This window comes from Brassica rapa, chromosome A08 (genome assembly GCF_000309985.2).
Source record: "Brassica rapa cultivar Chiifu-401-42 chromosome A08, CAAS_Brap_v3.01, whole genome shotgun sequence".
Lineage (NCBI taxonomy): Eukaryota > Viridiplantae > Streptophyta > Magnoliopsida > Brassicales > Brassicaceae > Brassica > Brassica rapa.
Window position 1 is genome coordinate 2404536 of NC_024802.2, and position 14133 is coordinate 2418668.

At 34.7% G+C, this 14133-nt stretch overlaps 2 protein-coding genes across 7 annotated transcripts; one reads left to right on the forward strand and one right to left on the reverse strand.

Annotated features, from left to right (window-relative positions):
* The first annotated feature begins 6198 nt into the window (after positions 1–6198).
* Positions 6199–9088, forward strand: LOC103832904 (ATP-dependent Clp protease proteolytic subunit-related protein 1, chloroplastic). The gene is made up of 9 exons (XM_009109000.2): positions 6199–6511; positions 7209–7324; positions 7434–7643; positions 7727–7831; positions 7917–7979; positions 8078–8189; positions 8441–8502; positions 8585–8767; positions 8863–9088. Exons 1-9 carry the CDS (start codon positions 6277–6279, stop codon positions 8941–8943), a joined length of 1167 nt encoding a protein of 388 aa, XP_009107248.1. The 5' UTR covers positions 6199–6276; the 3' UTR covers positions 8944–9088.
* Positions 8971–13824, reverse strand: LOC103832903 (nucleobase-ascorbate transporter 4). Of its 6 annotated transcripts, XM_009108998.3 has the most exons (13): positions 11978–13824; positions 11635–11732; positions 11367–11543; positions 11188–11288; positions 11022–11097; positions 10866–10925; positions 10581–10765; positions 10400–10496; positions 10166–10311; positions 9992–10083; positions 9686–9763; positions 9435–9595; positions 9144–9362 (listed from the first exon to the last, which is right to left on the reverse strand). In XM_009108998.3, exons 1-13 carry the CDS (start codon positions 12063–12065, stop codon positions 9144–9146), a joined length of 1578 nt encoding a protein of 525 aa, XP_009107246.1. In that variant the 5' UTR covers positions 12066–13824. The 6 variants fall into 6 exon arrangements, with proteins under 6 accessions (XP_018509478.1, XP_033133263.1, XP_033133262.1 ...); XM_018653962.2 differs by having other exon boundaries at positions 8971–9595; XM_033277372.1 differs by having other exon boundaries at positions 8971–9595; positions 10400–10765.
* Between the last annotated feature and the right edge of the window lie 309 nt (positions 13825–14133).

Sequence of the window (14133 nt, forward strand, 5' to 3'; positions counted from 1 at the left end):
CAGGTTAATATACATGTATATAAAATGAAATACCTGATTGTACTGATTGTACTGATTCTGAATCTTATGATGAGGATGAGGATCGGTGTGGGAGGAGAGTGTAATGGTAGGATTTATATATACACCGAGGTTTATTATAATTTAGTTTTCTTTAACATAACAATAAATTCCCATCACATGGCTTGCATATAAAATATTAATGTGTACAACTATGTAATAGTTTCTTGTGACGTTCCTACGCATGAAAATATAAAAGATTGACTCATTTTTCCCATTGACTTTTTGCTCTTCCTATTATTGTAAACATGTGACAACGTTCAGAAGTCTAATGAGGAGGATTCCTAGGATTTTTATACAACGAGGTTTGTTATTATTTAGTTTTTTTAATCATTACAATAATTTTCTCATCACAATGGCCTACATATAAAATATTAATGTGGATCCAGAAGTATGTAATAGTTTTTTGTAAGAGCATGTCAATGGGTGATTTTTTTTTCACTGGACTTTTATTAAAGGAACAAGGCCCAAACGAACCGAGCCCAACAGAAACAGAACAAAGAAGCCCAACCAACGGGCCAAAACTAAAAGCGAACACCTTGGACCATAAGCCTAAGGGAGAAACCCGTTGAAGAAGATGCTGGGTCATCCCACCACGTGGACGAACGCCCTGCGTCCTGAGACACACGTCAAGAAGAGAAGAAGCAACCTTCCACCGGCGCTTGAGTGGAGATTCGACGGAACTCCACCGCCAAGCAGAGTCAGGCCAATGAAGAAACGACTCACAAGGGAGCTATGTTCACGGCAGAACAAGTCACACACCGGATCTGCGTTTCCAAAAGACAAATCGTCTTTAATAACAGGCCCAAATTAAACCTATCATTTATCGTCACTTCCACTCTGCACCTTGCTGACAAAAGTTTCAGGTTTTGTGTTCGTCGATCGCATTTCCTTCTTCTCCGTAACGTCTCATTGATTTTACTTGGGACCGAGCTTATGCCTAATTAACCCACTGATCCACTGTCCAGCATTCAATCCCCCTCATCGAATTCCAAAGTAACCATCTGGTCAGCAAAGCTTCGACGAAATCTAAGCAAATTCTCTGTTAACTTGAGTCAACTCAGAGATTATGGAAGGATCTCTATCTCTGGTGCTTGCTTTGATGCTGGACAAGGCATCATCCTCGTTCTACAGGTAAGTATAGCTCTCTTTGCTGTGTCATTTCACTACATACCAATCTTTGTGTGATGTTAATTTGTTTTTTTGTCTGCATATTAAAGGAACAAACATACTACAAGACCCTTCATGGAACTTGCATAACTAAAGCTCTTAAAATGCCTAAGCCCCGCAAATTTGGAATCTTCGATATTGGTACCAAGAAAGGTATGCAACTAGATTCTTGGCAACTACTTACGGAAAAAGAGGGCGAATGAATTTTAGAGAAAGTTGTGTGTATTTTTGTCGTGTGAGCAGGTAGGTCGGTGAAGGAGATTGTTGAAGTCGTCTTCCAAGAACCATGAGAAGGAGTTTAACTGGAGCAAGAGTTCCTTATGCTTTGAATTTCTCGATGTTAACAGAAAATCATCATTACATCCAGCAGCCCCCCTTCAAGACTCACTTATCCGAAGGCTTTAGCTTCAAAAACCCATGTGGTATGGTCCATCAAAGGTTGTTCTTTTTATATGATTGCAACTTGGCTTGAACTATAAAAATATCCTTGTTTCTACGAGTATATCCAATTTCAGTCATTTGATTTCAACTTAATTTTTTTGGCTTACCTCCTTTGCAGGGCCTTAAATGGAAGAAAAACGTATATCTTCCTGGTGGATGGTGGACTTAGGCGAAGATCTCCAGGTCTCCTCCATTACGTCTCTTTTTATCACATCATTTGTTTTCGTAAATACACATGCAGTCCAAGAACTTCATAACATGAGTATCAGAAAACTTATTTCGTTTTTAGTTTGATATCTAAGACCCTAACCAGCTGAGTATTGTGGGATGCAGCTTATGTGCAGCTACTACACTTTCAGACGATGGGTCAAGAGCATACGCTAGGTCCTGGAAGTTTCAGGTATCTTATCTATATGTTTAACCCTAGACTTTATGTCTTATTAAGATAAGCACCTTAGGAAGATTGTGTGTGTCTTGATGGGTATGAAGCGATCAATGGATTGGAAAACATGGACGGACTTGAGAACTCTACGGTTACTTGGAACTCTAGGGTTACTTCCGTTGAAAACTACACTGCTATGAAATGGCCTGTTGACTGTCTCCACTACACACGTGTGCCTTTCGATTACCATATCTAGACACAGTGAAGGAAAGTTTCCAGGTATGGCTTTTTACTTCTATCTCTTGTGCTCAGTGAACTGTCTTTGTAATCTTACTTGAACATGACATGGTGTGTTTCCAAGCAGGAGAAAACATTTATAGAGCAGGTGGTAGCAGATGAAGCGATATGGAAGGTGTTCCACCAGCTTGCTCGAGGATACTGAACTGGCATCTTCACTTGGCTGCCCTAGATGTCCCTTGTCCACAAGGGTGGGTGATCCAAAATAATATCAAATCTGTTATAACTGTGAGATAGTTCCAAGATACAACTTTTGACTGGTAAAGATTTATAGGGTTCATGAACTTTTGAAGTCTCAGGTGTTCAGGAACTTATAAGCAAAAAGTGAAGTTCAAGACTCTGAAAATTTGGTGTATTTAGTATGAGATGGTATATTTTTCCCTTTGGACATTATTTCAATACACGGTCTGAGTCTAGACCACAATGAACAAAGTAATGCATCCTTCAAAATCATTGCATAACTGTTCATATTCTGTGTCTAGAAACGGTTACAAGTATTTTCGAAGTGAATGGTCTTTCAAGATTTGATTCTAGGCTGGTTTAGTATGCAATCTAGCAGGGTGATAAGCCTTGGGAATATGTTTATTTATGTGTGTTTGTGTTTTGTTAGTGAAATAATTAGGTTATTGACTTATTGATTGATTTGTTGAAATCATCTTTTGTTATTTTTTTTCACTTATGTGATGTTGCTCGAGAGTTTCTCAAAAATTTTGTTTCTCGAGTTGTTGGAATGGTGATTAACACAATTGGATGGATCTTAGGTGAGAGTTAAATGATAATTTGCATTTATAAACTGATTTTCATAGCTTTTTTAAATCTCTTTTCAACCAAATGAAATTTTAGAATTTAATTTTCTTCTTCGCTATAAATCAAAACACTATACGAACTCCCACCTAGATCACTTCAATTTCTTTTTTTTTTGGCTTGCTAACTGATAAACCTGTTGGACCAAAGCTTTACTTAAAAAAAATATAGAAGTTATCATTTATTATATATTTATTAGGCATATTCAGATAGGTTCGGAAATGATTGTGCAAACTCAGCTCCTCATCGATAAATTAGTTTACAAATAAACACAAGCAGCTCCAATAAAAAATGAATTTTAAAACTCTTACTTCTTAGTTAACAAACAAGAAAGAACATGATTTCTGAAAACCAAAATGGAGCCACCAAATTTATTAGAACGAGAACCTATCTTCTGATTTCTTGATGATCAAGCAAATAAATTGTCTATCAATTTGACTCGGTCATTTCAAACACATTGAAAAGTAACATAATCCATTTGGTAAGAAATTATACATCAATTGTCATTTAAGTGAAATGCATAACGTCCACAAAGAAACCGTTTCATCCTAAACGGATCTCCTATAAAAATGTCTGGTTTATCAACAACATATTGGTTGAGTTGATCGGAAGTCAGCCTTACTGCTCAACTTAAAGAAGAGACACACAAATATTACGCAACTTACTGATATAGGGCAGATTTCATTACACAAATACGAAATATGGTCAACCATTAATCTAAAACATAACACCAAAAATTACTAGTTACAACAACAAATGTGACAAAAAAATATGTTGGTAGACAAGAAAAAATGAATCTAAACAAAAAAAAGTTACACGAAAAAAAAAAAAACTATCATTTTCTCCTCGGCATAAAACTATAGAAGTATACATCTATTGACCTTAAATAAACCTATAGTTATCCCATTATAATAAATTTACAGTTCAAAAATCAGCAACAAAACAAATGAAGACCAACGTTGGGAATTTAGAAACAGAAACCCATCCTTTCTACTAAGATGCTTTTGAAGATATAGTACATTAATTGTATAATGTGACATTTCCTAAAACAAATTATTAATTTACTCTTTAGTAGAAACAATTATATATCCTAATGAACAATCAAAAGAAAAAAAATACCCAACAACTAGAAAACATAAAAACATAATATATGTTTGCTAGAAACCCATATCGACCATCAAAATGTAACATCTCCAACAACATCATACAAAGCAGATAAAAGAACATACACACACAATGTAAGAGCTTATCCACATATACTGGTGATTCAAGGATTATGAACGATTTTGAACTCATTAGAGAATAAAACATATGAACCCGACGCGTAACACCGGAATACCACTAGTTATTAATAAAGTTAAGTTGTTAAAAAGGCAAATATCCACCCAGAGATATAGAAGACATTTGAGAAAAATAAATGCCAACTAATAATAGAACAAACAAAAAATAAGTTTTGTTTAATTAAATAATTTATCTAATAGGTCTACCAAAAAAAATGTATCTAATAATATATTATTTAATATCCCCTATATATTATTTGAGAAGCATTGCAACATTTTTTGTAGTCACGTGTCATCATTAGAATGATTCTTAGAATCCTTAGAGAAATATGTTGGTCCATCTAAATATATAATAAGCTTTTTATCAAATCACAATAATACATTATTAATGTGCTTCATTATTTTCTTAAATAAGATTACGGAATTACCTAATGTGGCTAAAGTATATATGACAATTAATGATTTTGAATAATAAAGATTTGATAAAAATAATTGTGTATTATAATTATATTTGTTTAATTTTAAGCTATTAAAATAAAATAAACAATCATAGTAACCATATAATAAAATTTTTTAAAAATTATTTATATTATATTTTGAATTTTTAAAAACGAGTATAAATTACTAAAACTGTTAAAAGTTTCACATTCAAATTTTGTGATCTATGATTTAAAAATTTTGTTATGACATGATACAAATAATTAAAAAATAATATAAGTTGAAAGTCTCATTTAATAAGTATCAAAAATAAAAGATATATAAATATATGTATCATTTTAAATTAAACTATATGCCATATAAAAATACATAAATATCTTAATTTTGAAATTTACTTTGAACATTTTTTTGATAAAAAATTTGAAAAAATATTGACAACTTAATTTCTTAAAATATTATAAATTACTTAACCCATTAATCTCACAGTGAAAATTTTGCTATCACTAATTTAGACTTTTTTCTATAGCAGATACAAATGATAAAAAATAAATATGAGCAAAAAACATCATCTAATAAATATTAATATTAAAATATACCATATATATGTTACTATCATTTAAATTTAATTATATATCATATCAAATAGAAAAAATATTTTTTTGATTTATAAAATTTATTTATATGTTCGCACCAATTTAATTATATTAGTAGTAGATAATGAATTTTTAATTATTTAATATATATTTATTATTTCATAATATTTTATAAACATATAATATATAAAATAATTTATATATATAATGTTCATCCTGCGCAAGGCGCGGATCTTAACCTAGTACTATGTATAATAAAAGAAACTAGGTTGTTAATTAGGTAACCAGATCGTCTTGATATATTTTTTTTTTGTCAGCAAACAAAGCAGATTCATGTAGACTCTGCGAACCACCCCGGTAGCTCTGCATCCATATGAACGACAAACGGCAGTTGCTTTCATGCACTGCGTGCGAGACTGTCCGCCTTTGAATTCTGTGTCCGTGATATATGAATGATTTCTGAGCTGTTGAAACTCCTCTTTAAAACTTTCATGTCTTCCAAATAACTTAATTAAGGAATCAAATCTTAATTGTTATTAATATCATAAAAGAAAAGTAATTTCTTAAGCAAAACCCCTGATTAATAAAAATAGATATGAAACCCGGACAGAAATTTATCGAGACGGAGCCGGTTAAAGACACTGATTGATCTGTACCGGTACCAAGACCAAACCGATTCTGGTTTGGTAGAGATTTGACTGTGCTTACTTCATCTGACGACAGCAAAAATGACAAGCAATCCCTAGTTTCACCTCAAACATCCCAAAACAGCACATCCTTCGTTTCAATCAACTTCTTCTTCATCGGATCAAATATGGCGACTTCGATGGTCTCTCCTCTTACTTCGCAGCTGAACCATGAATCTGTCTGTTCCAAGTTCGTGCTTCCCAAATCACCCTTCATGTCGGGATCTAAGCTCTTCTCCTCGAACATGCCTTGCTCTAGCGTTCCTCGACGCACAAGACGATCGAATTGCTTCGCTTCTGCTAAAGATATGAGCTTTGACCACATCCCCAAACAATTTCGTGGAGACAATCTCAAAGATGGAGGTTTTTTACTTCTCCTTCAGCTTTGTTGGTATAGATTTGTTATTAGGTCTCAACCTTATCCGTTCTTTGGTTGTCTTTGGTGATGAATTGGGTCACAAAGTTCTCTATTTTCCTCTGATTCTTTAGCTTACACGAAGTACCTTAGTGCCAAAGATTATGTCTTTGGCTCCAGCAGTTTCAACAAAGTGAAAGCCTTTTGTCCTTTATATGTTGTTTGTGTAATGGACTTTTTGAAATATTAGTTTGATTGCTGCAGTTCTTGATTAGTTCTTAGGTCTCTCAACCTTCTTCGGTTGTATATGGTGATTAAATGGGTCAGAAAATTTGTTATTTTCCTCTCGTTAGCTTACATGAAGTACCTAAATACCAAACTCTGTAACTGATAGGACTCTGTGACCCATTAAGCTTCAATGATGATGCTAAGTATAGGACGATGAATGTAATAAATATTATTTCTTTGGGGTTAAACTATGTGATCCACCATTGTATGAAGCAAAGAATATGTCTTTGGGGTTAAACTATGTGCTCTTACTAGTTTCAACAAAGTGAAAGCCTTTTGCCCTTTATATGTTATGTTGTCTGTGTAATGGAATCTTTAAATGTTAGTTTGATTGCTGCAACTCTTTGTTGAGATTTCAATTCGTCAACATTTGCCTTCAACTTGATCTGACATTCTATGTTACTTGCCTTTTGTTAGTGACGCAGAACTTCAAGAATGTACCACAGTATTTCTACGGGCTTAATCCAGCTCAAATGGATATGTTCATGACAGAGGACAGCCCTGTCCGCAGGCAAGCGGAGAAAGTTACTGAGGTTAATATTCTCTTTTAATCCATCTTATCATTCCATTTTACAGTTACACAGTTTCTTCTCTAATATATGAGTCTTTGTCTTTTTTGGCATGCTTCTTTGTTGTTAATAGGAAAGCATCTCATCTAGAAGTAATTATCTAGACAACGGAGGAACATGGAGTATGTCTGGCATGAATGCAGCAGATCCCAAAAGATACAGCATGAGTGTCCAAATGTACAGAGGTGGAGGCGGCGGAGGAGGATCTGCAAGACCAAGAACCGCTCCTCCGGATTTGCCTTCTTTGCTCTTGGATGCTCGGATTTGCTACCTTGGCATGCCAGTTAGACTTCCCCATGTCTCGATAACTTAATTGTTATGTTTCATCTCTGATCAGGCATTAATCTTGCTTCGTTTTACTCGCAGATTGTCCCTGCAGTTACTGAGTTACTCGTCGCTCAGTTTATGTGGTTAGACTATGACAACCCATCAAAGCCCATCTACCTATACATCAATTCACCCGGGACTCAGGTCAGTTCGAGAAGTCTTTTGATGGAATTATCTGGACAATCTGTTTGATCTAATCTACTATTTTCCTTTTGCTAATGCCATGTAGAATGAGAAGATGGAGACTGTTGGGTCAGAGACAGAGGCTTATGCCATAGCTGACACCATTTCTGTAAGTCATCTTACTAAAAGAATCTGTGCATTTATCTTTATTTTGATGATTACAGTAATCATTTCATTGTTTCTATAATTTTTTGTGTGGGTTAAAAGTATTGCAAATCAGATGTATACACTATCAACTGTGGCATGGCCTTTGGTCAAGCAGCAATGCTTCTTTCTCTGGGGAAAAAGGGTTATCGTGCCGTTCAGCCACATTCATCAAGTATGGTTCTCTCCTCTCAAAAGATATCTACTTTTAAACTTCAAATGGTAACGGATAAAACGGTTAATATTAACAAAAATCTCTAGATATACATATGTATTTGTAAGTTTTTGTTACTGTTAGAACCGCACTTTAGTTGTTCCGCATGATACCATTTGAAGCCTTAACCTTGCATTAGATCATGACATGCTTATTAGTACCTCTTGTTCACAATGTGGAAGCTTCTAAGTTCTGATGCTTTTATGGTGCAGCAAAATTATATCTGCCAAAAGTAAACAGATCAAGTGGAGCTGCCATAGACATGTGGATAAAGGTGGCTCTCACATTCTTGTACCCTTTTATGTAATCCTTGAAATTTTCTTCACTTGTATTGTTAATGAATATTCCTCTGGCAGGCTAAGGAGCTTGATGCAAATACTGAGTATTACATCGAGCTGTTAGCTAAGGGAACAGGTAAAACCAAAGAGCAGATCAACGAGGACATCAAGCGACCTAAATATCTCCAAGCACAAGCAGCCATTGACTATGGTATCGCAGACAAGATAGCTAACTCGCAGGATAGTTCCTTCGAGAAGCGGGTATGTTTCAAACTATACTTTATATCAACCTAAATCCAAGTTTTCTTTATGTTGGCTTCATTCATGCTGAAATGGAAAAAACGTTTTGTGTTTAGGATTATGATGGGTCTCTTGCCCAGAGAGCCATGGGAAGACCTGGAGGAGGCAATCCAACATCTCCAGCCGGACTAAGATGATCAGTTACTCGAAACGAAAAGAAAAGAGTTTGAATCTCAATTTGCCTAGTCACTCTGGAATATGTAGCTGTTACAATCTCTAAGCAAACACAAGATAAAAGAAACATACAAAAGTTTTCTAGTTGGGATCTTGTTTTGTGGTACATAGATCTCTCTCTAGATACAGGTTTCACACACTGAAGAAACTGAGTCTCAGAGTTTTAGAAAGAAGGGAAGAATCGGTTGAGGTTATAAGGCAATGCGTAGAACTCTTCAGTTCGAGTATCAGTGTAGTAGACTCTGAACTTCTCCCACCAATGTCTTCCACTGTCTCTCCTCACCGAAGGGTGTCCATAGCTATGAGTACAGTCCAGCAAGAAGGCTGCCATTATCCCAACCGTTGCAGCCGAAGAGAATATCACTTGCATGATCACATTGAACTGCGTCCATGACAAACGAATCATTACACTCAAGACACAAACAAACATAAAGTGATGATGTAACACACTTACAGCAGAAGTGCGAGTGTGAACGGGTCCACAACCAGAGATAAATAGATATTCAGTGAAGTATTGTGCGACAGAGAGACCAATGAAGATGGAGAAGCCGAGGATGAATTTAGTCCTGAAGCTGTTTAAGTTGCAGAACTGAAGAAGGCCAAGTCCTGCAGAAGCTGTTCACAAGGTCCTCTGCCTGATCTCAGTCACATTTATAGAAAAAGCTAAAAGGAGTAGAAAGAGTCTAGTTCTTGAGATATACATACCAACATAGGCGAATAGAACACAGTACAATGCTGCGAATATCGGTAAAGGTATGGACGCAAGAACAGCCCCAAACTTGCCTGTATTTTTCACAAGTTTAGTAATGGTTAAGCCTTCTAAAAATCGGTGTAGGCGGCAACTTGTATCTAAGCAAATGATTTTTCTTAACTGTTTTTTTCTTTAAAATCGGTCAAGATGTTCAAAAACAATCTAGGCGTCCGGCTAATCATTAATCTCCTATAAAATATATAATTACTGCCTAGCGATTAAAATTGTTTCCAAGTAATTTCACATGCTTGGAGTATTACCAAAAATGGAGAAGAAGATCATGAAACCAGCAGATATCTGAACCACTCTTCTGCTCCCAACCTTTGTTAGTCCAAGCAGCCCTGTATTTTCACTACAAGAACAAACAAAAAACAACAAAGTTTAAGATCCGGCACCTGAGAACGTTCTATATTAAAGAGATTTGATTTCATTACACCAAAGCAGTGGAACCGGTTGCAGTTCCAAACAGTCCATTCAGCAAAACGCCTATGCCCTGCCATCCGATGCCACGGCTAAGCACCGAGGGAGGTATATGGGTCGCACTACCAAATCTTGAAGCAGCAATGAGTGAACCTGTCGTCTAACAAAGATCAAACATAAAGACCCTAATCTTTCAGCAAGATCATCCTTTTGTAAACCAAGAATGTAAGTTGAGATGGTGACAAAACCTCAACAATAGCCACGTAAGAAGCAGCTATCATTGCGAATGCATCGCTTGCATGAAAGCTTGGGCGTCCCCACTGCAACGGATATGGAATTCTCACCCTGAGAAAGAAGGAAGAAATCTTCAGACAGATCCTCTGTTTTGATCGGGAAACAGAGGAAAATCTAAATGAAAGATGGGCAGACCATGGGGAAGCACTAATGAGACCGGACCGGTCTGTTCGACAACTGAGCTGTGTACTGTCAGGTCTTTTATTGTAAGCTCCAGCTGCTGTTAGAATCTCTGCGTAAGCCCATACGATCGCTACTGTGAAGAGAACAGCGAACTGCTCGCATATTGATCTCTTACACTTGAACAAGTGGGGAAGATACTGGTAGATTGTAGAACACGCAACAACATACACACAATCATTGTCAGAGATTTAGAGCTTATGGTTTCATATAAAATCTCATAAAAAAATTGAATTAGACCTGAGATAAGATTATGAGTATGATCAACGCTGGGAGTCCAATCTCTACACATCTTGCAAGCTGCACAACACAAAGACTATTCTTAAGCTCCACGCTAACCAAAAAAAACCCTAAACCTAATTGATGTTTTCTGGAGTTAATCTTGAATCATTTTACCTGAGGAAACGCAAGGACGACGAGGCCAACTCCGGTGAGAATCACGAGGGGAGCTGCTGAGAGAGGGGTGAGAAACCTATAACAAAGAAAAAACAAAAGATTAGGGTTTTGAGATTCCTTGTTACACAAGTATATCACAACATGAGCTCTATGTCCCCTTCCTGACCTGACCAAGATTCTCCACAAGCCAAAGAAACCCATTACCATGTGACTTATAGAAGCAATGATTAGAGCTCCTTGAATTGCTCTCATTGTCTCCTCAAATCTCTGTATTAACAACATTTATTTTCAGGACTAAACTCTCAAATGTTTTCAAAGAAAAGAAGAAGTGGGTTGTCATTTAACCACGTGAGGATGAAGATAGTAAGTGAATCGGTAAGAGAAAGTGATGTATAGAGCAGGGATGACGTAAGCATAAGAAGCTCCGATTACGACAGGAAGTCTACTCCCGAATAAACTCTGTAGTAACGTGTTTATTCCCGACACGAACAGGACTGTGTTTATCACTTCCGCTTTCTGCACCTGATAATGACGTCATAATCTCTCAGTTTTTATCCGTTTAAGAAAAAACAGTGCGTCATAATTAGGAGTTGAGATTGATGTTAATGCTTACATCGCCACCACCCATGAGAGGAACGAGTATGGAAGGTATTATTACAGTAGTTCCTAGCATTACAATGTAATGTTGAAACCCTTGAACTATTCCTTCAGCTGCATCGTCAATCATATAAACATAAATAAACAAGTTGTGTAACCATTTATCACCATTGATACACACATGAATTCATTCGGTTAGACATTAAAAGTAACTTGACGGCTAATATAGCGAGAGTTGTTGATCTATTTTTCCACGAGAACTATCAATCATATGCATTCCAAGCTAAGACATGGTGCTGAATCTCTTTAAGAAAATAACATACAAGTAACTAAATACTAATGAAGTTTAACAGACATACGCCAATTTGGAGAGCTGGATACACAATATTCAACTCCTGGAAGCTGATCTTTAACTGGAAATGGCGCAAAATCATCAATTTTCGCCATAACTCTCTGCAACTTTCTTTCTTTGGTTAGCTTTTCGATAAGTTCTACAATATTTGTGAGAGCTATATATTCAAAACTTTGCTTAAAATGGCTTCGAAGGGGTTAATTAAACGTTAGGCGGGCAACTATGTTGACTGTTTCTTTTCTTCTTCTTATTCTACCTTGTGCTCACGTGCACGTAATTAACACTAATGCAACATGTATATAGAAAAATGAACCGGACTAAAGCACTGGTTTGACTTAACCAGATTTCCCCATTTTGTCATATTAATGTCAAGGATATGATGTGTGAGATTACAAAGTCCAGTAAACTTTTCTGAAGGAGCAAATTATTCTCAACTTAATGCCCCAAAAGTATACAACTAACTCCATCAACCATTTAAACATTCTCCTCTCTCCTTTTTTAACCAAGATTGAGCATAATAAATACTTCTTGACCAATTGGTATGACTTATTGTTTTAAATAATAATAGTATTACTAGTACTAACATGCTCAACAATCAACATGATGCAGAATCTTGAAATCAAAATGTTATTTTTGAAAGGACAAAAACAACTAGAAATGCCAGTTCGTGCTATTGCCCCACCCGTTTTAAAGACCATTACAGTCAGTAAGATCATCTCCTGTAGACCTCGAACCTTTGAATTTTGAGGTTTTTGGCTTTCTAACAGACCTTCAAACTCTCAAATTTTGAAAGTCTAAATAGTTAAATTTCAAATTTTAGGTTCAACTATTAAAGTCCTCAAAATACTATTTACTTTTCAGTTTAGATTTTATAAATTTATAACTCACATATATGTAGACTAGTATTAATTTTCTTATCACTTTAATCCTTATAACCATGTTGCTTATAACTATGTTTCACTTAAATATTTAAATATATTTATGTGTTTAATCAATTTATAACTCACATATGTTTATCTGTTTAAAAACTTGTATTAATTTTTTTTATCGATTTCAACAATTTTTGACTCGTAATCTTCAGATAAAAACTCAAGAGGCTCATTTCTTACTTTAAAATGCGTTGATTGATCATATATGGGAATACTATGGAAATAACAATAATGCGTAATTTATATTTTTATATATTTTATGAATTAATGTGTGTTTTATTATTATTTTATGTAATTTTGTGTTATAATAAATTGTAGTTATAAATATTGTGTTATAATTAGGGCCTAGTTATAATATATCTATCTATGAAAATATAATGACTATAGTTAAATTATATAAAAATTGAGGACAAAAATGAAAATTACATAAAACTTTAAAGATCAATTTGGGGATCTTTGTTGGAGTAACCCACTATCAGACCCTCATTTTGAGATGCTCTAAGACCACCAGTCCGACTTGTTCAAGACTCAATCTATTTAGGGCCTGACGAGTTTAAACGCAGTGGTTGTGGTTGTGGTTGCGGGTGCAGGAGTTTGCGGATGTAGGTGGTTGCAGTTTCAAACGTTATTAAGCGTTTTGTATGACTGGTACAACGTTTGAAAATTGTTGCGTTTGCGGGATATTTGTGACTGGTTGATTATAAGATATCACAGCGGCTTAATAATAAATTACACATATTAACATATTATAACATTAAAAATATAAAAAACATATTATTGTAATAAAATATAATAATTATCAATATAATATGATTAATAAAAATATTATGTTTATTTATAAAATTTTAAATTAGTTGAAAGTTATAATTTTAACAAAATTTGTTTTGAAGATTTATATTAAAAATATTAAAAAAATATTTTATTTCGTTTTGTATATGTGTATATCTTTATATATGTGTGTATATAAATGTTTAAAAATTCTAATAAATAGTTAGTTTAAAGTTTTTATAAAGCAAATTATGATATTGTTTATGAATTTTAATTAATATATAAAATCTGTCTATATTTTTATTTATAATATTTCCATTTTAAAATTTTTAATTTAGAATTTTAAAATATTTGTGAAAATAGTTTTATATTTATTTTTCTATCCGCAACCGCAAACGCTAGGTGGAACCAGCTTTTGATTTTAAGATGTTCGGAGCAGTTTGGATCGATTTGTAGCGATTTGTAT